At 38.9% G+C, this 24,158-nt stretch overlaps 3 protein-coding genes and 1 long non-coding RNA gene across 9 annotated transcripts in view; 3 read left to right on the top strand and 1 right to left on the bottom strand.

Moving 5' to 3' along the window:
• Positions 1-214: 214 nt before the first annotated feature.
• LOC122881757 (transmembrane protease serine 6-like) lies at positions 215-10,577 on the top strand. Of its 2 annotated transcripts, XM_044208340.1 has the most exons (10): positions 215-801; positions 1,097-1,549; positions 5,246-5,338; positions 5,997-6,125; positions 6,462-6,627; positions 7,741-7,919; positions 8,547-8,642; positions 9,297-9,439; positions 9,631-9,786; positions 10,424-10,577. In XM_044208340.1, the coding sequence occupies exons 2-10, from the start codon at positions 1,117-1,119 to the stop codon at positions 10,487-10,489; spliced, it is 1,461 nt and encodes a 486-aa protein (XP_044064275.1). In that variant the 5' UTR covers positions 215-801; positions 1,097-1,116; the 3' UTR covers positions 10,490-10,577. The 2 variants fall into 2 exon arrangements, with proteins under 2 accessions (XP_044064275.1, XP_044064273.1); XM_044208338.1 differs by having other exon boundaries at positions 215-1,549.
• On the bottom strand, positions 5,978-13,541 carry LOC122881761. Its single transcript, XR_006379216.1, has 3 exons — positions 13,300-13,541; positions 6,370-6,618; positions 5,978-6,119 (listed from the first exon to the last, which is right to left on the bottom strand). It is a non-coding gene; the product is annotated as an uncharacterized LOC122881761 (long non-coding RNA).
• Positions 12,434-19,958, top strand: ethe1 (ETHE1 persulfide dioxygenase). Of its 2 annotated transcripts, XR_006379215.1 has the most exons (8): positions 12,434-13,045; positions 14,005-14,149; positions 15,547-15,695; positions 16,022-16,151; positions 16,348-16,437; positions 16,640-16,756; positions 16,917-17,013; positions 17,694-19,958. XR_006379215.1 is itself a non-coding variant. In XM_044208342.1 (7 exons), exons 1-7 carry the CDS (start codon positions 12,836-12,838, stop codon positions 16,961-16,963), a joined length of 888 nt encoding a protein of 295 aa, XP_044064277.1. In that variant the 5' UTR covers positions 12,434-12,835; the 3' UTR covers positions 16,964-19,958. The 2 variants fall into 2 exon arrangements, 1 of the variants encoding a protein (XP_044064277.1); XM_044208342.1 differs by having other exon boundaries at positions 16,917-19,958.
• A 2,165-nt stretch (positions 19,959-22,123) lies between these two features.
• Positions 22,124-24,158, top strand: part of phldb3 (pleckstrin homology-like domain, family B, member 3) — a 26,451-nt gene continuing 24,416 nt past the window's right edge. Inside the window, exons 1-2 of one of the 4 annotated variants that reach the window (XM_044208331.1) lie at positions 22,124-22,396; positions 22,656-22,735. In XM_044208331.1, coding sequence (XP_044064266.1) covers positions 22,383-22,396; positions 22,656-22,735 — 94 coding nt within the window. In that variant the 5' untranslated portion in view covers positions 22,124-22,382. Of the gene's footprint in view, positions 22,609-22,655; positions 22,736-24,158 lie in introns of all 4 variants that reach the window. The other 3 variants (XM_044208329.1, XM_044208333.1, XM_044208332.1) reach the window with 3 other exon arrangements.

Raw genomic sequence — 24,158 nt, 5'->3', positions numbered from 1 at the left:
AGATGCTGCTTAACACCACGACTGGGGATTCTTTGTCACTGCCAGCACCTTGCGCTGTCTGATGCAGTAATGTGATAGGACAAACAAAATACCCTTGAGAAGACACACACACACACACACACACACACACAGACTCATACACACAAGTATGCCTCTTCAGATTCATAATGGAGTATAATTTTTGGACATATCTTTCAACTATGAGAAATTCAACTCTTTGACTCTGTGTATGTGTGTCTGTCCATGCTGCCATTATGTTCCTCAGTACTTGGGAGTGGGAGCAACTCAGTGCTGTGGTGTACATTACCATCTGTTGTCAAACTCTGACCCAAGCTCACAATTATCCCCATGAATATTTCATAGACGCCCGATGACAAGAGTGCACGTATCCGTTACTGACCTGACTGCTACAGCCTCCCCTGTTCTGCTCAGAGAAGAAAGATTAACTTGGAGAGGGAAGAAGAGTAGACTGGAAGGAGAAGGAGGAAGGTGATGAAGGGGGTGACACCATGAAAGGATTATGTGGTAACTGAAGAGAGCAGGACAAGAGAAGAGGTGACAAACTGCAGAAACCTGTACAAGCTGAAGATGATGGAGTCAGTAACGGAGCAGATATCTTTGGATTAAAGATGCCCCAGAGCAAGTGGGCGTCTTCAGTGTCTTGTCACTGCAGCAGTGATGCATTTCTTTTCCCCACTGTGGTAAAAGCTGGTTTAATAAGTGTAGGAGCCACACTCGGACTGATAATCCCACGCATACAAATGAAGCTGACACATGCAAATCTATACGGCTGACATTCAGGTGAGAGCACTTGAGAAAATATTTAGAGTTGGGAAAAGCACACTGATGTGATGAGATGTGAAGATATGAGCCAGTTATGGAGGGTGTAGTATATTGAACAAACACGTTGTTCAATCACAGATGTCCTTTCTTGATAAGTTAAAACAACTTTAGTAATATAACTCATAATTCTTACAAGAGTACTATTTGCGGCCTTATTTTGCATTTTCTCAATCTTTTTTTTTTTTTTTTTTGATTTATAAGCTTGTATTTGGATGTTATACTAACTTTAAACATACTCTGCATTTCATGACAGCTACCAGCAACTTTACAAGTATGGATTTGGAGGTCCAAACAGACAGCACCAGCACTTCTGATGCACAGCAGCCAGTTGTTCCGTCAATCTGTCCATCCCTTAAACACAGGTCATCAACATCTTTTCAAAGTCCAACCAGTCATGAAGTATTGAGCATATCGTCTCTGGTCCCTTCTACAGTTCTCAGACTCATACCTCACTATAAATCTGCAGCCAACGGAAACTTATACCCAGTGCTTCCATCTTTTTTTGAAGTAACATCAGAACCTCAACTTCCAGGAACTTCTCCATCTGGGTCCTCAGAGGCCCAAGATAAAAAAACCCTGTCTTCACCACTACCTTGTAGTGATAATCTCCAGGAAATTCAGCAGAGGAAACCATCAGATGGAGGCCCACTGGAGGAGGGATCAGTAGGTCTCATGATACCCAGAGATCTCCCTGATGAAGAGCAAGGTATGGTAATAATTAAAGGTGGGGTATTCGATTCTGGAGAAATCCAATAACATCACAAATAGCATGATATAGAGCACACAACGACAAAGCAAGTAATGTAACTAACATTAGCTAGGTTGTGGGTTTAGCAAACTGTCGTTACAGTTGCTGCTGCAAAGCTAACAGCAGAGAGGACGAGACGTTTCCCAGAGCCAGCACCTTTCCACATACATTTTACACAGACTTTTGGTTTTGCCCCTTAGTGCAAATTAAGGGAAATCTTAAAGGAATAGTTCGACATGTTGGGAAATACACTTATTTTGATAGATCAGAAGATTACCATTCTCATGGTTTGAGGTCAGAGTTCTGTGCAGGGAAGTTAAGTTCTTCCACACCAAACTAAGAAAAGCATTTCTTTTTTGAGACATGCTGACAAAAACTGCTGCCTCAATGTTGTAAACACACTGTTGTCTAAAATATCACTGCATGCTATAGCATTAAAGGAATAGTTTGACATTTGGGGAAACACGCTTATTTGCTTTCTTGCTGAAAGTTAGATGAGAAGATTGATACTACTCTCACAACTGTCTGTTCAATATGAAGCTGGATCCAGCAGCTGGTTAGCTTAGCTTAGCATAAAGACTGGAAACAGGGTGAAACAGCTAACCTGGCTCTGTTTGAAGGTAACAAAATCCGCCTACCAGCACTTATAAAAGCTCACTTATTAACATGTTATATCTCTTTTGTGTAATCTGTACTAAAACCAAAGTGTAAAAACAACAATTTGTGATTTACAGAGCCAGGCTGACTGTTCCCGTCTGCTTCCAGACTTGATCCTAAGCTAAGCAAACCAGTTGCTGGCTCCAGCTGTAGAGAAGTATGAGTAGTATTGATCTTCACATCTAACTATTGGAATAAGTGTATATCGCAAATGTCGAACCATTCCTTAAAGAATTCCCTTTATTAGAACTAAGAGGCCTAGCCCAAACCATGACCAACAGCCCCAAACCAAAATTACAGAAAGTACACAGAAAGGTGTCCACATACAATTACAGAGTCAAACTTCCTGCATTTTCTTTTTTACTTTAGCAGATTTTTACTCTATTGACATTTAACGAAAGACAGATAGTTTCTTGTCACTGCTGGCAATAATGTCAGTGTTGTTTAATACAACAGGTGTTCCCTTCAGCGAGGACAAAGTCAATTCTTATAATGCTAATTACATTTTTAGATAATATTTTATCATAACATGTTTGCTGTTTTTAATAGCCCTGCCCCAATAGCAGGGCAGGTGGGGCAGATTTGCACTTGTTAACCGAATGCATTGTTTCATGTGCTCTCATTAAGAAGGCTGATGATTAATTGAACATCACCCTTGGATCAAGACAGAGGAAATTAAGAAAAATTAGTGCCCCTTTTGGGTCATTCATGTTCCCCTCAGGATGAATTGTAATAAATTATGATCTCTTGAATGATTATGACTTTAGCGCCATAATCAATACTTTGTTTTTATGACCAAATACCTGCAAAACTAATAACATCCCCTCATCCTCAGCTGTTCGTGTTTAGTGCTATAGCAAATCTTTGCATACTAATGCGCTAAACTAAGCGTTAAACCACTAGCATGGCTGTATTTTTTTAGTCTAATTATTGTTGCTCTTAAATCAAAATAATAATTTGCTGCTACATCTTTAATACTCAGTTAGCTGCTAAATTCTTTAGTCGTGTAGTTGAAGGAAAGCGGCCACGTTAATGATCTACACATATTAGCTTTGCACCACTGACAATCTGATCTCTGCATACAGCTAATGATTTCCTGTGGATAAAGTATTCATTGTGTATCTTAAAAATACACACAAGAGCCTATATAATAAAAAGATCAGAAAGTAAAAGATGTGAGGTGACTATGCTGCTGATGTAATGAGCAGTAAACACACTCCCAGTTTCTTCGCCTGCACAAACAGCTCTGTATATTCTGCTCCCTTGGCTGTTCTTGTCTTTTCAAGTGATGGAATACAAGGTTTTTATCCTTTATAGTCAGTAATAAACAGCAACGATTTGGCACAAGATTTCACCACCTACTATGTAATACAGTGATGATCTGCCTTGCCAGTTCTTCAAATATGTTAGAGACACTTCTGCTCCCTCTCCTATTGATACAGTGCCCCATATACAAGCTTCATTTTGCACACTACTGTAGATGTCTTGCCAGCATTTTTCCATAAAGATAAATCCTAGCTACTGTCCCTATAGGATTGTCTCCATTGTGGACTGCTTTGGAAATGTCTGATTTCTTCATGCATGCTATTTTTCAGCCTCTCCTTAGAAAGCAGCCTTGATCCATTGCGTCAAGTCCCAGACAGAGTGGTTTCTTATCAGCTCTTAGACAAGCTAGATATAATAACATTTCTCAGATTTTCTCCAAGCCTCAGTAATAACACCATACTGTGGGATAGTGTTGGTGTGCAATCTATTTTATTGCTATTCGACCTCAAAGTGGCCTTTGATACTATTGGTCATGATATCTTTTAAAGGGCTCATGGTGACGGCACCACCCTAGATTGGATTGCATCACATCTAACAAATAAAAAAAGAAATGTATTATCTACTGGTGAAAATGTTTCATCATTCCCATGAGGTCTATTCTCAGGCCTATGATATTAATTATCCCCCTCAGGTGTATCATTTTAATTGTCTAGGCAGATTAGCTTTTGGCCAGGTTGTGGATAGATGGCACAACATTTTCTTGCAATTTCACTTCAAAAATCAGTTCCTAGTTTTTTTCTTCAAACTAAACATCTCTGCCTTAATCCCATCTGTTTATCTCTTCATGATTTGGAAAGAATTATAAAGAATCCAATGCTTTCATTTCATTGACTCTCATTTGTTTTAGCCAATCCACTGTGTCTCAGCTTCAGGCACGTAGTGGAGGATAAACCCAGCTTATCAGTTTATCCTTCAGTTTAATTTAAGGAATAGTGTTTGTCACACTTGTTTAGTTTGGTATATATTGCTATAGCGTATATTCATGAGTTCATTGACTCACCTTAACATTTACCACAACATTACCATCAGTCCCCCTGCTGCTGCAGAATGCTGCCATGAGGCTTTTATCAAAAACTAGTGAAAGTCACTTACACCAGCACTCGTCTGCCTCAGGGGGCTGTCAGTCAAGCATAAAATTGATTTAAGCATTTTTTACCTCCAAGGCATTGCATGCAGCTCATGCTTTACCTCATATTATAGATGTGTTCTGTCCTCAATTTACTCAGGTCCCCTGAACAGAGCCTTTTTATGATCAAGCTTTTAACAGTGTCGTCCCAAAGACCCTTGGGCCACTTGCCTCTAAATGCTAGACTGACCAACTCAGTCTCGTGTTTTAAGAAATTACTTACATTTTCAGACATTTTCTGTCAGGAGTTCTCTTCCTCTGTGTTGTGTGTTATGATTACATTTTGTAACACTGACTCTAGATAAGGCCTTTGACGTTTTTCGCGAGTTTCACGACCACCATAGTTTCTCTTACAGCCTTGGAAGGGGAGGGTGAGGTGAGCGGTATTGAAATGGTTGAAAACTTCAATTTCAAAGCTAGATGCCACTAAATCCTACATACTGGACCTTTAAGAAAGATGATAAAGTCATGTTGTCTTGAAGCTCAAGGCCTTCTATGGTTTAAAGATTTATTATTTATTTATTTGTTTATTTATTTATTTGTAGGTTCAGACCCTCAAGCCTATACATCTCGTAAGCTGTTACTGATTGTGAGCTTCCTTATCATCATCAAACTGATCATCACCCCTGTTCTCTTAGGTAACCTCTTTTACTTGTTTTCAAAATGTCTGTAGACTATATGTGAAAGTACTTGCAAAGTACAAAGGTCACAAAGTTGCAATTTCGAATGTAGTACATTAGAATACACCACTTCAGTATAATAGTCTTGACAATAATCAAATTTTTATTATTTCAGTTCATATTAATTTGCTTTGGTACTGACTGGATTTTAAATAGCACCACAGCAAGCATACATATTAGGAGGGTCTTGGCTGTTTAACAGAGAGGCTGCAGTTTACCATAGATGCTGAGACACTGGCCAGATTTAATCTTGTGGGGGTTTTCTGTGATTAGTAATATAATGAGGAAAGAATGGCAATTAAATAAGGATAACATCTAACTAAATGGGTTTTACACATTCAATATGCCAGTTAATATGTTCTCTCTGAAGCTTTCTCCTTAATTTTGAATTAATTTAAATGATTTATCACGAAAACTGAGTCAAAGAGGAAAATCTAGATTATTTGACAGTCTTTGGAACATGTTGTAGAGCCAAAATAATTTGCTAGGGTTCAAATTTGAACAGTGGTGCCAGGGACAGGGAATCTGTGTATTGGGAGTTTCGATCATTTTAATTCTGTGATGATGCTGTGAACTAGTGTGTCATGTCACTGCTTTTCTTCTCTCTTGAAATTAGTCAAGTTCCTGGTATTCCCCTCTGGTGAATCACCTCCTCTCTGTGGTGTGAAGGGGAACTGCAGTGTCCCAACTCAGCTGCCTTTTCTGTCTACGAGTCCAGTGAACCAGACAGGGAACATCACTGCAGGTAAAAAAATATAAGAATTACACTGATTAATGTTATTGTAATTCTCTGCTATTTTGGACAGAAGATGATTATTACATATCCATCAGCTGTCTGACAGTTATGGCCATAAGTTTATTTATAGCCTTATCATGGAAGGGGCTTTACTAGAATATTACCATAATCATTTACTATATTAAACTGCTTATACTGTATACTCTGCTAATATAATCTTTGTAGACTGTTATGAAGGTTTTTCTTACCTTACCTCATGAAGTGTTATTGCATGTGTCTGTATCTTCTGTCTTTGGCTCTTTTCACTTAGCATACATCCCTTCTTATTCATCTTCTCACACCCAGACTGCACAGTTCTGGTCAGTGATGGCCGGCGTATTGTTGGGGGTACGTTGGCGGCCAATGACAAGTGGGGCTGGCAGGTCAGCATGCACTGGAGAGGGAAACACGTATGTGGAGGTGCCATCATCTCCCCTCGCTGGGTCATCACTGCAGCTCACTGCTTTATTGAGTAAGAGGTGGACATGGGAAATGAAAACAAGAAAGATGGGTCATCACATAAGAGAGAAAAAAATGTACATTCAGGAAGCTCAATGTTAGATGTAACCAGGTAGTGCTACATCCTGTTTGCATATCCACAGTCTTCAGTAGGGAGTGCTGTTATGAAATTAATCAAATCCAAGTTAATTCTATGTTCTTATCTAATCAGGTTCAAGTCAAGAGCAGGTACAAGAGAAATTGAAGGCAATTCAATAGCCCCATCAGTGCATTTTGCTTATTTTGGAATCCATCGCAGATCTCTACTACCCTTGAACATTTAATTTGGGTTTAGAGCTATCAATGCACAGACATTTTGAGCACCACTACAAGCTATAAGCAGTTCATTAAATAGTTTGAAGCAAAAATACATCATTGTTAACCAGAATTTAGTGCAGTTTGGGTATGACTGGATAGTAAATTCTGATTTACTTGCATTTATTAAGCAGTCATTCAAAGTAATTTCAATTACTTTATATTATTGTAATAATATGTTGTAGTAATATTGCCACTATTAAGTAATATTAATAGTATAAATAGTTATATATATATATATATATATATATATATATAAATATAAATATAACACATTTAAGAAATATTAGTGTCATTTTCACCCTGCTAAGAAATTGCAATACAGTTTAAACACTCAGTTTTTGATATCTCTATACCTGACGGAGAGCCAATTTGGGCTTTTTCCAATGTAATAAATTAGAACTTGCAAAACGGGCTTATGACAGAGTGTGCTTGGCAGGCAGAAATTATGATTACATACAGTTTTTTGGACTCAGCACTTGGACAAGAGAAACGTGTGTGTGTTTTGCACATTAAGTGATAGTGTTGTTTCAAGTGCCAATGACATACAGTATACAAGAGTTGATCTTAGTTCATTGTAGGGGCCACTGCTATTCTCATAGACAATCTGCAGTATACATATCAACACCAGACATCATGAGAGTAAAAACAGCATCAGCAGAGTTGACAGTCTCTTACAGTGAGATACAGACAGGCATTGATCAGCGCACACTGGGGCTTCTTAACTTGAACTCAGACCACAAACGTCTGTGTCACACTGCTGTTTCTGCAGGAATAAGATGCTTGAAGTGGCTGACTGGCTGGTTGTGGTGGACACAGTCAGCATCGCAGATAACTCTCTGGGGAAACGTTACAGAGCACTGCAGGTCCTCTACCACCCTCGCTTCAACACATACAACAATGACTATGATGTGGGCCTGCTGCGCACCATCACTGACATGGACATGAACGGTAAGAGGAGGTGGCTCCATCTGTTGGCAGGGCAAAAACACATCATGTACCTTGTTACACTTCATAAATACTGTAGGCTAATTGCATAATTTACATGTATAGAAACAGATTCCAAAATAGGCCTTGCTGGCAAAAAATGTTTCAGTTTAAATGATAAGGTCTTGAATTTGTGTTTTGAGAAAAATATAGGCAGTTAAAAGCTATTAAAAGCTAAGAAAAATGCTATTAATGTCTACCCTAAAATGGCTAATACTGTTACTGCTGAAATCCATAATTCAGTTTACTTCATAAGGTGCAACGCCCACTTCCTAAAGCTAACTAGTTTCTTGTCACTCTGTGACATCTGTTGAATGTGTTAAATCTTTTCTTAGCAAATTTTATGTTAAATAAAACAATGTGGTAAGCCTTCCTTAAAAAAAATAAATAAAAAAGAGATAAAATCCGCTGTAAAAATGTTTAAAGAAGTGACAGACATTTTATAAGTATGTAGAGGAACTTGGCTGGGAAAAAAACTGAGAATATGTGGTCTCATAACCATCATACGTGTGATAACCTTTATGTCTTTATTGCTTTTTTTAATAAATGTAAGATTATGTATCAATCTGATTACTGCATGCTTCTTTGTAGGTGGGGTCCGACCGGTCTGTTTACCCAGTCCGAGTGTGTCCTTTCCTCCTGGAACGGCCTGCTGGATCACAGGCTGGGGATATATTCAAGAAGGAGGTGTGTTACACTGACACAAACCCCCTGATTGTGCTTGTCCCAGTTCTTCCATCTTCTTAGTCACTTTTCAATGTAATAATTTACTCTTATCCTCAAGTTAGGAGCATAAAAGTAAGTTCTCAACTGATTCTGTGGTCCTCATGGCTGACCCAAAATGTTTGGGGATTTCAACCCTAAATAATTTCTCATTGACCTTGAAGTTATTGTCATTGCTTTTTCCCAAGAAACTATAAACAATAACTTTACAACTTGCAAATTTTCAGAGCAACAGTCAACTAAAAGTCAGTGAAGGGAACAAAAAATGTGCACTGTTTAAATTTAAAAAGATAATTTAAAACAATTTCTTTCATGCATTCTTGCAAGTTCTAATTCAAAAATACTTGAGAAGAAACATAATTTGAAAATTTCAATGATGACACAAAGTGAAAAGCAGACTTCATCCTTGTAATTTGTTCCTCTGGGAGACCCCTGGCAGCTACAATGCCTGCAGCTGCTTAGTTTGTGAGGGCGCTATTAGGCTTGTTGCCAACAGTCTGTCTGAGTGATTTTAGACAAATTAAAAGCTATTTTCTTAACCTCCTTTTGATTCATACTCTTACATCATAGTTACTGCCTAGACTTTCTTTACTCCTTACTATTTGTGTTCTCTGTCAGGCTTTGTGTCAAATGAGCTAAGGCAGGCTCAGGTGAAGGTAATAGCTCAATCCGTCTGCTCCCACCCGAGCGTCTATGGCGTGTACCTAACTCCTCGAATGATTTGTGCTGGCTCCATGGATGGAGGAGTGGACTCCTGCCAGGTATACACACAGAGATATAAAATCTCCATATAAACCTACCTGATACAGGTTTATGAAGAATACTTTTCAACTTTCCAATAGATAACCCAGGTCAAACTTGCATCAGTTTCACTTTAGTCACCATTAAATGTACAGACATTGTTCCAAACTTTGCCTTTAATGTTTGCTATATGATTTGGTCCTGTTTAAAGGGAGACAGTGGTGGACCCCTGGTGTGTGAGACAGCCAGTGGGGACTGGAGGCTGGCAGGGGTGGTGAGCTGGGGAGAGGGCTGTGGACGGAGCAATAAACCAGGCGTCTACAGCAGAGTAACCCAACTGATCCACTGGGTTGAAAGATATGTAGAGGTACTGTATAAAGTGATGTCCCTCTCTGTTCCTGTCTGTCTTTCACTTTATGAATTATGATCACAATCAGACAAGCTTTGTTTAGTGGTTTAAATGGAAATTATATCAGCCTGGGAAACAGATGATTTACAAGTTGTGCCCAAAATGTATTGTTTTTTTTATAACAAATTGACTATCTATCATGTGTACTCCTATAAAGCAGGTCATAACTGTTGGGATTGTCATATAAACAAAATGTTTTTTAAAAATTGAGAAAGTACTATCTTTTATGTGCTCGTCCTCCCCGATACCTACAATTCAAACCAGTTTATACAAACCATTTGACACATTTTGATAAACTGTTCAGCATTACGCTCAAGTGGGGGCAAAAAACTATTTCCTTAGTAACAAATAATGGGGATACAAATCAATAAACACGTACGAGACAGTAAATACACTTATTGGCTCAGTAAGGCTTGCTGGGTGATAGCATTGAATGGCATGTGTTGACAGACAGAGGGCCTACTGTAACTTTTTATGCCTTTCTGGATTATTTATTGGCAGAAGGCACTCTAACCATCCAATACATTTACATTTTATACATTTCCTTCATGGAAATATATAAAACTATATTTTATGTTGATGCTGGCATTTTCAGGACAAACCAGAGGAACTGGAGGAGACCACAGCCATGACCGACACCTCACTAAAACCTGACACTTAATAAACAATAAAGATGCAAATCACCTGTTTCTGCTTGTTTGTGTTGTTTGCCTGATGTAACTATGTTAGCGTTACAACAGAGGAGAGTTTTACGTTGACAGTTTATTATTGACTTTGGAAACAGCAATTCACAAGGCAATCTCATCTCAAAGTCCACTTACTCGCTTTTTCTGCAGCTTTCAACTTGATCGCAGGGTCCTTATCATGTAAAGTTTGAATATTTACATTTCCATGGCGGCCGACAAACTAAATCTGCTGATGAGAACTGTGTGATATGTTCAAAAGCTCCAGAACAACCGAGTATGGGGACCTTTAGTTGAGATTGTTTTGTCAACTAGATATTTTTTGTTTGTTTAAGTAAAGGCTTCCTCTTAAGTGGGTATTAAACATATATTTTGGTTATAAACACTAAATCCAAATGCTTCAAAAAACTTTGCATTGACAACAAGTAGCTCCACATCATTATATATCTCTTTTTTTATCAATCTCACACAGGTACAGGGCGAGGGGGGGGATGTGCATCATTGTCACCTGTTGCCATCCATTGTAATTTATTGCTGAGTCACTCCTGTGCCCTTACCTGTGTTTTTCTGTTCAGCTGTTTGTTTGTTATAAAATGACCAAAAAATCATTATAATAGTATGGTAAAAGGCTTATAAAGTGTCTCACTTGGTACATATCTTTGTCACAATTCTTGAAAAACAAATTAACAAAGTTAACCCTATCAGTCCTTCACTGTTTAAGTGAGGCTCACACTTGAAGTAGTCTACCTCACTGTCAGTCAATAGCCCTGGTCCTCATGAACAAACTTAACTATCACACTTGGTTGTAACCCCTCTTTGCATGTTATTACAGCAATCCAAGCAACATTTGAGCATCATTTTTGGGTGCGTCCCATTTTCCCTAATGGGAAATGAGGCTGTACAGAGTTTACTAAATAGATGCATGTGTTATTCATTGGTTATGATGCTTTAGTAAACTATTCACATTCTAGGTGTTGAACCTTGACCCCTACGAAGTCAGAAAGGTTAGTGACATGGTTTGATTTGAGTAAAACCTGAGTAAAAGTTACTTAGAGCAAATCATTGTTGTTACCCCTTATCAATTTTCGCCTGTGTTATTTATTAGTTATGAGGCTGTAAGCTCATAGTTGCTGTCAGTTTCATCAAAACCCTCACAGGGTTCACTGGTTAGTTGTGTTACTGTTCTGTAATGAGCTGTAATATTTTTAAAGGCAAACCTAAATTCTACACGTATATACTGTATAATCCATTATAAATCTTGACTATTCACTTCAAATAAATCTTCATTTTCAAATAGTCCTGGTTATTCTAAAAAAGAAAATGTAAATACATCCATATTCGCAGCTAATAAGAGACTTTGAGAGGCACCTAATTGGAAGTAGGGAAAAACGTCTTTTTTTTTTAAACCTGGGAGTGAAATTATTAAGGGATCCTTAACAAAAATGTCTGTCTATGTCATGTGTTCATGACAAAACAAACAAACTAATACCAGCCTATATATGGTTATCAGCTTCAGTTACCATCTCTCAAATATCAATATTGGTTTTGGTCACAAAAACCCAGTATGGGTTGGGCAGTAACATACTACTATTATAGTCAATGGTGATGAGAAAATACCTCATCTAAAGCTTTTTCTTCTTTTCGTTTTGTTTTTTGCCATGCTTTACTGTTGATTTTTTTTTTAATTCTAAACAAATATATTTACTCACATATATTTGTTTATAACTAATAAAATGTTTGCATGTCAGGTGACAGCACTTTGTATATGGCACTGTAACCAGCTTTTAGTTTGGGTGGTGCAAGACTGCCAGAAGTCTCAACAGTCACGTAGGCCACTGCTGCAGTCAACGCTGCTGTTATGTATGTTTGAGGGGTGTGTGCGTGCGTGTGCTTGCGCCATGAGCGCGCATCGGTTATGCTCATGCACTACAACAGTGCCATGTCTGTGCTGTAACTGCCGTTTATACATGACTGTGGAGGAAGTTGACCTGCAGGACTGTAGTGGACTAACGTAACCCACATTTTGTTGCTCAATTACAAACATTGGCTATGGCACCAGTTACAGCCGCTGTAAAAGTGAGTGACACACCAGGACTGTCTCTGGGTTCATCCTAGGTGAGAGTTTGGATTTCAAACCACTCTGAACTGTGAGTTATCTTGAAAGGAATTTGACTTTATCTGCCACAAGCTGAAGCCAAACGCGGTCACATATTGTGACAGGCTCACACCCGCAGCCACTGAGGTGCCCAAGTGCGTCTGAAGACATTTGTCCCACTTGAGATAATTATCTGGTAGTGCACTCAAGAAATAACTGACGAACAACAATGTGCTCGGTAATAACGAGGGTGAAACCAGTACAGCGGGCTCTGGCTCTCACGCTTCGCCTCAGAACAAACACCGATGGCTCGACTTACGCAGCAGCTGAGAGCAGGCGCTTCTGTCCCGGCGTAAGTACTGGCATTGACCCGCTACGAGCTACCAGTAGATCGTACTGCTCCAGGATGGCGTTGACCGAAGGACTGCTCTTCAGACAAGTAGGTTCATATTAATGCATGCTGTTTTGCTTCAGTTTGGGTTATTAACTCCAACACATGAATAAAAAGCAGCAGAGGTTTAAAATATTTTGCTAGCTAACGTTAGCGTTAGTAGGAGGTGAGCAAGGCGGAGTTAGCCGTTAGCTTAACGTTAATCATCTCAACAATCAAAGTTGTACTTTGTTTCAGTTGAGACAAACTAAGTTATCGGACTCATCTTTGTGGCTTTGTGGTCAGCCAAACAGACCCCTTACCTTGCTCAATGTTTTTGCAGTAACGCTGCAAACCTGCTGCCTGTAACGTAACGTTACTGTAAATGTACTGTAACGTTAATGTTATGGCTGAAAGTTGACGACATTGCAATGGACATAACGTTAAAGGTGTGCCTCTTGTCCAGCCTGATGTAACTATGTTAGCGTTACAACAGAGGAGAGTTTTACGTTGACAGTTTATTATTGACTTTGGAAACAGCAATTCACAAGGCAGTCTCATCTCAAAGTCCACTTACTCGCTTTCAACTTGATCACAGGGTCCTTATCATGTAAAGTTTGAATATTTACATTTCCATGGCGGCCGACAAACTAAATCTGCTGATGAGAACTGTGTGATATGTTCAAAAGCTCCAGAACAACCGAGTATGGGGACCTTTAGTTGAGATTGTTTTGTCAACTAGATATTTTTTGTTTGTTTAAGTAAAGGCTTCCTCTTAAGTGGGTATTAAACATATCCTTTGGTTATAAACACTAAATCCAAATGCTTCAAAAAACTTTGCATTGACAACAAGTAGCTCCACATCATTATGTATCTCTTTCTTTATCTCTCTCTCAATCTCACACAGGTATGCAATCACACACTAAAAGAGGGCGAGGGGGAGAATGTGCATCATTGTCACCTGTTGCCATCTATTGTAATTTATTGCTGAGTCACTCCTGTGCCCTTACCTGTGTTTTTTTGTTCAGCTGTTTGAGTCAGAGAGCAGCACCTACACCTACCTGCTGGCAGACACAGAGACCAAGGAGGCGATCCTCATCGATCCTGTACTGGAGACCATTGACAGGGACCTGAAGCTCATACATGAACTGGGGCTCAATCTAAAAGTGGCAGGTATCTAACTTCCTGTGGCTGGGCTAAGAAATATGTTGATATTCCATAAATTCAGACTTTTAAACTTTTAAATAGCAGTGTCCCATCCTCACCAGCGTCCAATACAGACCTCTCTTTTGTTTATTTAACTGTAATGTGTAGGTTGACTCAAGGATAATTTGGCCCCCATACTGGTACAGTTAACTTTGGGGAAAACTCCTTGGATTCTTTTGCTAATTCTGCAAAATAATGGGTAACTCTGCTCAGGAGCAAGGTTATTATAGCCCTGGAATAAAGTCACATCTATATTCTGTGTGCTTATATGAAGCCTCACTTCTCCCAAGACTATGAACTCAGTTAGGCTAATTGTAATGTACACTGTAGATTGTGGGTTACTCATGTCAAAAGACTTTCAGATGGCTGAATTCAATATCACAATATTAATAAGATTATTTTTCCAATATTGCTATATGTGACACAATATGGAAACTGTATGCAAGATTACATGTAAAATAATGAAATGGATATTCAATACAATGACCTGGGTTCCACTGTTGTCCATTACAACAGACAAAACTCTGAACACATATAAAGCAAAAAACCTTAATTGAAAACTTAAAGGAAACATTGATAACATCCAGCCAGTAGATGACGCACGATAGAGTAATGAATTCATTTTGCTACATATAGCTATACATTAGCTATAGATTTAGGTTGTGCGGTGGTGTTCCATGTAACGTTATCTATGGTAATCTTATGATATGGCTAGCTAGCTTATTGTTTATGTCGGACCCTGGCCCACTTCTAAATCACCATCTGATACGCATCTTTTGACAATCTAACTGGTGACAACACATTAGTTAAGGTTTTAAGGACCATGACTGTCGGTATATGTTGTTTATTTTGTTAAAATATGCAGAACTGTAATTTTATGGGTTATTGTTGTTTGGACAATTAAGCTAAGATAGCTAATATGTGCTAACGTCAGTGTCCGTTTTTTCCACACTAACTGGCAACCATACCACGTGATACCAACGTTGTTATACTATTGGCTCACAAGCCTTGTTAGAAGCAGGAACCAAACATCAGACATCTCACGCAGAGATAAACAAAACATTCATTTTGGACCCGTCAAAATTTCTTAAATGTTTAATTCAGTCATATTTTTTTTAGGAGAAGTGATACTTTTGTTCCACACCTTTCTAAAAGTTCTGTGGATGTTTTTTTAAAAAAAATATTCGTCTACATAAAAATGTTATCAATATAACCTTTAAGACAGTTTTTTAAATTTAGAATTAGCTTGGAATCATTCATTTGGACGATGTAAAACAATAACATGATATGCAACTTTTATATATGATAATATTAAATTACTGCCAAACCCTGTGGTGAACCTTACTATTTTATTTTTCTGATAGTAAACACCCACTGCCATGCGGACCACATCACAAGCACCGGGCTGATGAAGAAAAGATTGGTTGGGCTGAAGAGTGCAATCTCCAAATTCAGTGGTGCCTCTGCAGATATCCTCCTCTCAGAGGGAGACAAGATCACCTTTGGAAAACATGTAAGAAGAACATATTACTTATTTCACTGTATTAAATCAATCCACACAACCCTCTTTTTAGAGACATTAGCTGTATTTAGGTTTAGATGTATCAGTGTGTCAAAATGTAAACTGCAGTATAGTATCATCTTTTCAGCATCTTGTACCTTGATTTGACTCTTTCAGCTTGGTAATGTATGTGGACACACCCATGCATACTTTTAATTTTGGATATTGTATTTGTATAGATCTGTATCATCTGTTGCTCTGTAAAGAACTGAAATGTTTTAATTGAATTTGCTTGATAAGATCATTTTTACATGGCCTTTGTCTCTTCTCCCCTCTAGTATTTGACAGTGAGAGAGACACCGGGACACACTGATGGGTGTGTGGCGCTGGTGTCAAGGGATCAGAGCATGGTTTTTACTGGGGACGCGCTGCTCATCAGAGGCTGTGGCAGGACAGACTTCCAGCAGGGTAGACATACACTTTTACTTTGTCCTAATTTCATATCAAATGCCTTGTTCTTCTGGAATTTTCATTCCTGACACACTGGCCGAAATAAAAAGCATTTATTTTTGTAATGCTGCTAGAGGAACACAAGAGGGCAGTACTGTATCTGTTTTCTTTTGGACTTGTCTAATGTTTGCACAATGTTGTCTCTCGAATTCAGGCTGCGCTAAGAAGCTCTATGAGTCAGTCCATCAGAAGATCTTTACTCTGCCTGACCAGTGCCTCGTCTACCCAGCACATGACTACTTAGGTTGGTTGAAAACCCACACATCTGTCAAAAAGCATTTACAGTCTGTCACTTTTTTGCATGTCTGCCAGCACCGTTTGATTTCCCTGCACTTATCGAATATTATATTTCTTTTGATTGATCAGTGAGGTTTAACATCTGGTAAACATTAAGACTGCAGTTATCCTAGATTACAAATTGGGCTGTGTCTGTCTTTGTGTATCAGGTCAGACGGTGTCTACAGTCGGTGAGGAGCGCAAGTTTAACCCACGCTTGACCAAGAACCTGGAGGAGTTTGTGAACATCATGAACAAACTGAATCTCCCCAAGCCTGCGAAAATAGGTATCCACTTAATAAACATAATTCTAATTCCTGGGCCAAAAAATTACATTTTCAAGGTTGTAACACCTCAGTGCACACTCACACTTAGATAATAGAAATATCATGCTTGCGACCATACTTCTATTTCTGAAAACAGTTTGCATTTCTTCTTCCTTTGCAGATATTTCAGTGCCTGCTAATCTGGTTTGTGGAGTACACCAAGTCTGAATGTCCTGCAAAAGGGAGGATTTTAATCAAATCAACTACATCATAGCAAAGTGATTAACATTTACTTGTTTATATCTGAGCAGGATTAATCAAAAACTGCTACCATAAACTGCTTTATTATGTGTATTTATGCACATGTTAAGATGTACATTTGAGTAGCTGTTGTCATTTGTAGTGCAGCTACTGACAAAATGATAAAAATGCAATCAGTTCTGTTTTAACTGATAGAAAGGAGTGATAAAGATCTGTACATGAGGAAAAACCACTATTACCATTTTTTTTTGTATTTTGATTCAATTTAAATGTGCATTTTTTTTTCTTTATTCAGCTGTGTTATTATGAATTGGGGTGGAAATTTACGAGAAGGAAAGCTCAGATAGGAATGTTCCATTCAAGGTTTGGTTGAATATTCATGGATGCTTATGAGTGCTTAACTGGGACAATTGAGTTCTTCCACATGCCCTTTCCAGTGATTCCCGACTCCTTTAGCCAAGGCCTCACACACACACACACACACACACACACACACACACACACACACACACACACACTGCTCAGACTGCTGCCAGCCATGGCCTTTTTGCATAGCAGGAAGATGAAACTACGCTGTTTGCATTTGGAATCTCTGAGGGACAAGTTTCCGTTGACAACATGTCATTGCCATGCATTTGTGCTCTCAACTCTCATCTGTTTCTCTAGATGTCTAATGAAATGTGTGTCATTATCTCAGTCAGGTATGAAGAAGAGCATCCATGCCAGGTATCAGCACAGTGAAGTCTGTTTCTGGATTTCCAGATGTTCTGTACGTGCTTGCATTTAACAGCTCACCAGCCAGTAAGACAGGTTTGTTTGGGAGTGTCGGCCTCTGACTCAGCCACATGCCTCTGCCAGAGAAACTTGCTGTATGATCGTATTGGACTGATCACGAGCTTTTAAGGGCCAGTATAAAAATGTTTGCATTCAGCTGATTTTTCCTCAGATTTTTACTCTTGACAGGATTTAAAGGAGCACTCCACAGATTGTACGAAGTTCAGTTTACTTGTCTTGGGGAATACCACTCACCATGTGAAAATAATTTCCTCTGGCTATGGAGGGAGCTTTCTAAAGTCCAAAAAAATCATCAGGGTTATCACAGCTTAGTTTGGAGGCTACAAGTTTATAACAGAAAGCCTGTGTTACGAACTTGGAGTGTGGAGTTCGAAGGACTTGGGTGTTAACCAGCCAGGGAGGGATTTTGGGATCTTGACCCATACGGTGGATTAAAAGTTAGAATATCTCTGCCTCTGCTGCGTATATTTGGACCATTAGGTTATTTTTTTTGTCCGGTCTGAAGTGAGTCCCCCACCTTTATGGAAGTGCAAAATTAAATCGCTGGAGTAACCCTTCAACTTTTAGACCATTACAGGAAACTAAAATGCTCCACAGCAGCCCATTCAATTATTTTGAATAGATTAAGCGCTCTTGAATTTACCATAACCTACCATGCATAGTACAAAGCAGAAAAACTCAAGAATATTTTATTTTAAAAGAACATTATCTGACAACTTAATTGTCTTAATAATATATTCCAGGTCTTTTCTTTGTCGTAATGGTTAGGGAGGATCCAGCATCATAGCAATGGACTCGGATTGTTTACTTATAAACAGGGATGCACCGATCTGTTACGACCTTATGAAGCAGATCAGGTATCAGCCATGACGTGAACAATCCACATTAAATACAGTTACATTGTCAATGTCAAATTCAGTGTTTCCTCTATCAGTTACACTCATTCAATCACAGTTTTTAGAGCACCAATCCCTAACCTCATGTTACCTTACATAAAAGCGGTTCTAATGAGTTTTATACAGTGAGGTATACAGATTTAAAAATTGGGGAAAAAAGAGAGCACTGTTATCAGATTGGTATTTGGTATCTGCAGAAACCCTGAGTTGAAGTGTTGGTATCAGGAGAGAAGGCTTGGATCGTTGCATCCCTATTAATAAAAGGCCAGTATTGTCTTGATACACAGAATATCGGTCTGCTGCTTTCAACCCGATCCCATTACTTTCAGCTGCACTACTTATTGTTTTTTGAGTGGGCTATTACATCTTTAATGTTTTGGTAGTGAAATGCCTGAAATGTTTTAAACTCCTCAAAAGATGCACAGCAACTTTGTAATAAAGACTCATTTAAGAATAAAAGAAAGTGACGGTTAGAGAAAAGCTGTCAGTGGGTGTTGGCTGGTCACATGCAAGTTAATACTGTTAACACACACACACAAACCATCTACCAGCTGTCTCTGTCAGCACAGAAAAAACATTGGACAGCCTCTGCCTCATCTAGTGTCCTCGCCAACAGACACCTGCATTGTTTTTTATTCAAAACAGGAGGTGTGTGTGACTGTTGTTGCCATCAAGCTGAAGATATGTTGCTTTAGAGGCACAGTCGTTTCCACGTAAAATGGTGCTATTCTCTTGATCCTGTTTTGCTGCTGAGAAGTGAAGGTGCCAGCTGTCCTTTCACCCAGTCTGTGTCACCCATCTGCCAGCCCTCTTTCAGTCTCTCCCTCAGCCCACTTCCACTGTGCCACCATGAACCTGCTGCCCATTCTCTCTCACACAGGCCACATGTCACTGGAAAGAATCTATTACACTATCAGCTCATTCAGAAAGAGCTGTAAAGAGGCCAGTCAGGGCGATAAAGCCCTCAGAGTGAAGAGCAGATTGTTCCCAACAGACGCTAAAGAAACTATTATAGGAACTTCAAGTGTATCTGTGGGGCTCAGTATTGAGTTCAGAGTGGTCTTATACTTGTTGAAAATGTTTTTATCTCCTACGATGCCAATAATAAGTGTCGAGTCTTTGATATTCTTAAATCTCTCAAAGTATCACGAACATTTACTAAAGGAATTCACATTTCTGTGGTACTCATTGGTAAGCTTACAGTGACTGTCTAATACTTTATGGTATTTTAATCTCTACTGGCATCAATAAAAGACTGCTGTAGGGACTTACACTGTGTTTGTGTTACTCCTTGGTAAGTGTTCTTAAGGCACTTTGTGTGTGTACTTTACATACTCTCAGTCATCCAGGTCATGGGATTTCTCATTGTACCGTAATAAGTCACACTGCTTTGATGGTTATGGAATATCTAATAATATATCATTATTATATTACTGCTCTAATATCCTGTAGGGACTTTTTGGTGAGTTTGTTGTAGTCTATAGCAAAAATATAACAATAATAATTTTTATCTTTATTTCTATCATCATGATGTTTCTTTAGGGAGTGAGTGAGTGACTTTAAAATGGTGTACAGTATGTGTTAGCAGTGTATTATTCCTGTGCTGCACATACACTAAAATGGTATCTGTGTTAGGGGAGAATGGGTTCAGTTGTAACACCCCTTTCCCTCCATTTGGAAACATGCTTTAGTGACGTCTCTCAGCCCCCTCACTTTCAGTTGCATTCCCTATTTGCACACCAAGAAGAAGCAATACTCACATATTTAGCTTATAATATGTTTTTTGAGGAAGCCTAAATTTCTTAAAAGCCCTGCACACCTGTGGTAAACCCTCGCAGGTAATTTTAGTTGATTAGACCATGGCTGTGTGTGAAATCACCCCCTATTTCCTATATAGAACACTCTATTTACTCTCCGCCACTCATGACGGAACAAAAGAACTTTGTGCTAACAATGCAATGCACCACATTTAATAGATGTGAAAATTACCTTTGTGCAACTGTACAGCTGTCAGTGATGGCGCAAAATGACAATGATTCATAAGTGTCCGAAATCTCAGTTTGCTGCTCATTGTAGAGTAAACTACAGAGTGTCTTATATAGGGAGTAGTGAACGAGTGCACGAGGGACTGATTTCGGACACAGCCCTCTTCTCAGGACTGTGTGGGCGTGTAGAGACTGTGTTTGATTGACGTCTCTCGTATGCTCCTCTTAACTTTGTTGCACAAATTCCAATTCTCCAAAACCTGACGGGCACAGTTTGAGCCGATTGGGTGTGGTTTCCATTTCATTTTAATTAGGATCTTGGATTAACTTGGATCCATGGCTCAACCACATGTACCAAGAGCATTGTAAACAAAATTAACAATAAACACATTTCACTTGGCTTGTATTGGCTGAATATAAATGGAAAATGTGCTGTAGTGTCTTTGCCAACACTAATATAGGATAGATTAAAGATAAAGTTAAAGATTAAATTAAAGTTCACCACAGCATCTCTATCACCTGTTGCAACATCATACCTGCTGCAAATACGCTCCATTTTTTAAATAAAATTGAATTGAAAAATGGAGAGCAGCCATTCTTATTTGTACATGGACATATGTGACATACATGACCTCATGCAACTCCCAGAATAGTTCCACCCACATTCAACCTACACAAATGTCTAATTGGACAGAATAACTGAAAACACATGTGGGAGTTGTGTGTACATTTTGAAAATTTCCAACTTTGGTGCCCCCCAATGGTAGTGTCAAAAACACCGGTAGTGCATAAAAATAAAAAGTGTACTGTTCGGGCTTCATTAGACAGCCAGTTTTGACCTTGTTAAAACAGCATTGATTCAACATTCATTTTGAGGTTGTCACAAGAAAGAAACCATCATGACACCCTCAAAGGGAGTGTTTATCCCCTCAGGTTTTCTGTAGGACATATTACTCTATGTATAGTGGTGGAAAGTAATTAAGTACTCAAGTACTGTACTCCAAGTACATTTTGATGCAAATACTTTTACTTAAGTAAACTTTTGAATGCAGGACCTTTACTTGTAACAGAGTATTTCTACACTGTACTGCTACTTTTAGTTAATGATTTGAAGACTTCTTCCACCACTGGTACTATGTATATTAAAACCATGTAATATGGGCCCTCCTGCTCTGCTGAAAGAATTCAAAAAGTCTGTCTGTGTGGTCACCTTATCACTGAAGGACTGGACCAATGACCTTGTTTTCTTCAAAATGTGAAAATATTAAAAATGTTGCAACTGACCCCTAGCTCCCTTACTCTGTTTTGACCTTATAAGTTCAGTCTCCTACTATATCACCATAATATTAAAATATTCCCATGGGAGCTTGTCATGAAATGTATTTAAGTGGCCTTTTACTTCACAGTGTACTGGCAATATGCCTGGATGTCTCTTTAGTTGAGCCGCTCCACAATGAGAAAGCCCCGTCAGTTCCCAGAATAGAAATCCCATTTCGGTGCTGGACTTGAACGGGATTCTCGCTGCTATCTCAACAGCACAGAAAGCGACGGGGAAGTTTGTTCGGACTTAGAGGATATGGGTTTTTTGTTCATGCCTCCAACACAAAACACTTGTGTGAGTCGGCACCCGCCTCCGCTTGCTTTCAGTTCAACCTCACCTGTTGACGCCGACAGCAGCTCAGACTGACCTGTCAAGTTTCCTGGGAGGGAATGAATCAAACCAGGTGAAGATAAAACCCAGCAGAAAGAAAGTGAGATAACTTGGCTGTCAGACAGCAAACAGTTGGTGAGCTCGAAGCAACGAATTCTGACTTGTGTGTCTGAAAGTGGAAGCCTTTTTAAAGTTCGCTAAAGTGACGTTTCGTCCGGCTTGCCACTATGTAATGAATTGGAGGACCCACAGCTGTTGTCGTTTAGTTTGGAGCGCGTTTTCTAGGTAAGAGTTGTTGTTTGCTTTAATTCGCCTTTCTTGTTATTTTGTAGGACCCAGTCAGCAGAAAGGGTCTCCACCTCCAAACAACTTACACAAAGCTTGTGCAGTTCCTGTTGTGTATGTATATCAGGCAAGAAACAACTTCCCATGCGAGACGAAATGTCAAAGTATGCTCAAATGACTTTAGTGTGTGTGTAACTGACGTGGGAAAGTAAGAGTCCCTCTGTTAGACTACATCACATGTACTTTTAAATCCCTCTGCTCCCATAACAAAAGAGAATGGGGGGCTATATCTTCCTGATATTGAATGCATTTACAAAGCAAAACTACCATCTTGAAACTAAGTGAATTCTTTGGTTGTGATTGTAAAATTGTCCTGGTTCATTGATTCATAATGTTTCGTCCTACCCTTTGGCCTAAATACAGACCTGGATAATTAAGATTATTCATTCCTTATCTGTGAAAAATACTCACAGTAACTTTCTCTGAACTATATTGCTGTTTCTCAGTCAAACCTTGTCCCATGACAATAATCTCAGTTTACATAAATTCCCCTTTTGTTTACAGTGACCCTGGAATATCTCGCCTTTTATCCCCTCATCAGCACATACAGGGTAAACAGAGTGGGTGGGAGTGTAAGTTGAGGGAGGATTGTGAGGAGAGATTGCCTTGGGTTGGGAGAGTTTGCTGTCTGCGAAGTTCTGCCTTTAGTTATGCTTTGTCTCACATACACACACACCTTGTTTTGACCTGCTTTGGACAAATCTGTGTCTGAGCCCTGTATCCTAGGCTGTCATTAATGGATCACTCCTTTCTTGCATCACAATTCCCAGAGATTTACTCAGGCCAAAGGAATCTCGGTCAGTGCTGTTGAACCTGCACTGATGCCAGGAATTACTCACAGTAGCAAGATGGGAATTGATAAGATATTTCGTCACAGTATACCTTCATTTCTTCATTCAATGAGATTTTCTAATGTATAGGCCAAAAGCCTACAGGTTTCTTCCACTTTCCCGTTTGTGATATTCAATGCATTTCAGCTAACGATAGGCCTTTTTCACAGCAGATATTTTCGCTTGTCATAGTAGGAAAACCACAGGTGTTACTAATAACATTAACAATGGCTCCATTCTATTCAAGTGTCCCAGTAAGCCATGACAATGATCCAGCATACCCTGGAACTGAAACTGCAAAATGGAATTCAGCCATTATTAATGTTATTATTTACACCTGTGCTTTTCATTATCGATTACGGTATCTGTTTAATCTAGAAAATGTCACATTAGTACAAAATGCCTGTCACAGTTTCCCAGAGCCCATGGTCAAGTCTTCAAATAGATTTTTTTAGTCCGACCAATAGTCCAAAACATAAAGATATTCAATTTACAATTATATAAAACAGAGGAGAGCAGCAAATCCTCAAATTGTAGAAGATGAAACCAACAAATATTTGGTATTTTTGCTATTGCTTGCTTTTGATGAATTACTATTTACAAATAATCAATAATTTTTCAGCTCTACATTGTAGGAGGTACTTGGTGACGAAGCGTTGA

The sequence above is a fragment of the Siniperca chuatsi genome, linkage group LG9, assembly GCF_020085105.1.
Source record: "Siniperca chuatsi isolate FFG_IHB_CAS linkage group LG9, ASM2008510v1, whole genome shotgun sequence".
Classification (NCBI taxonomy): domain Eukaryota; kingdom Metazoa; phylum Chordata; class Actinopteri; order Centrarchiformes; family Sinipercidae; genus Siniperca; species Siniperca chuatsi.
This window is presented reverse-complemented; position numbering and strand designations above follow the sequence as displayed.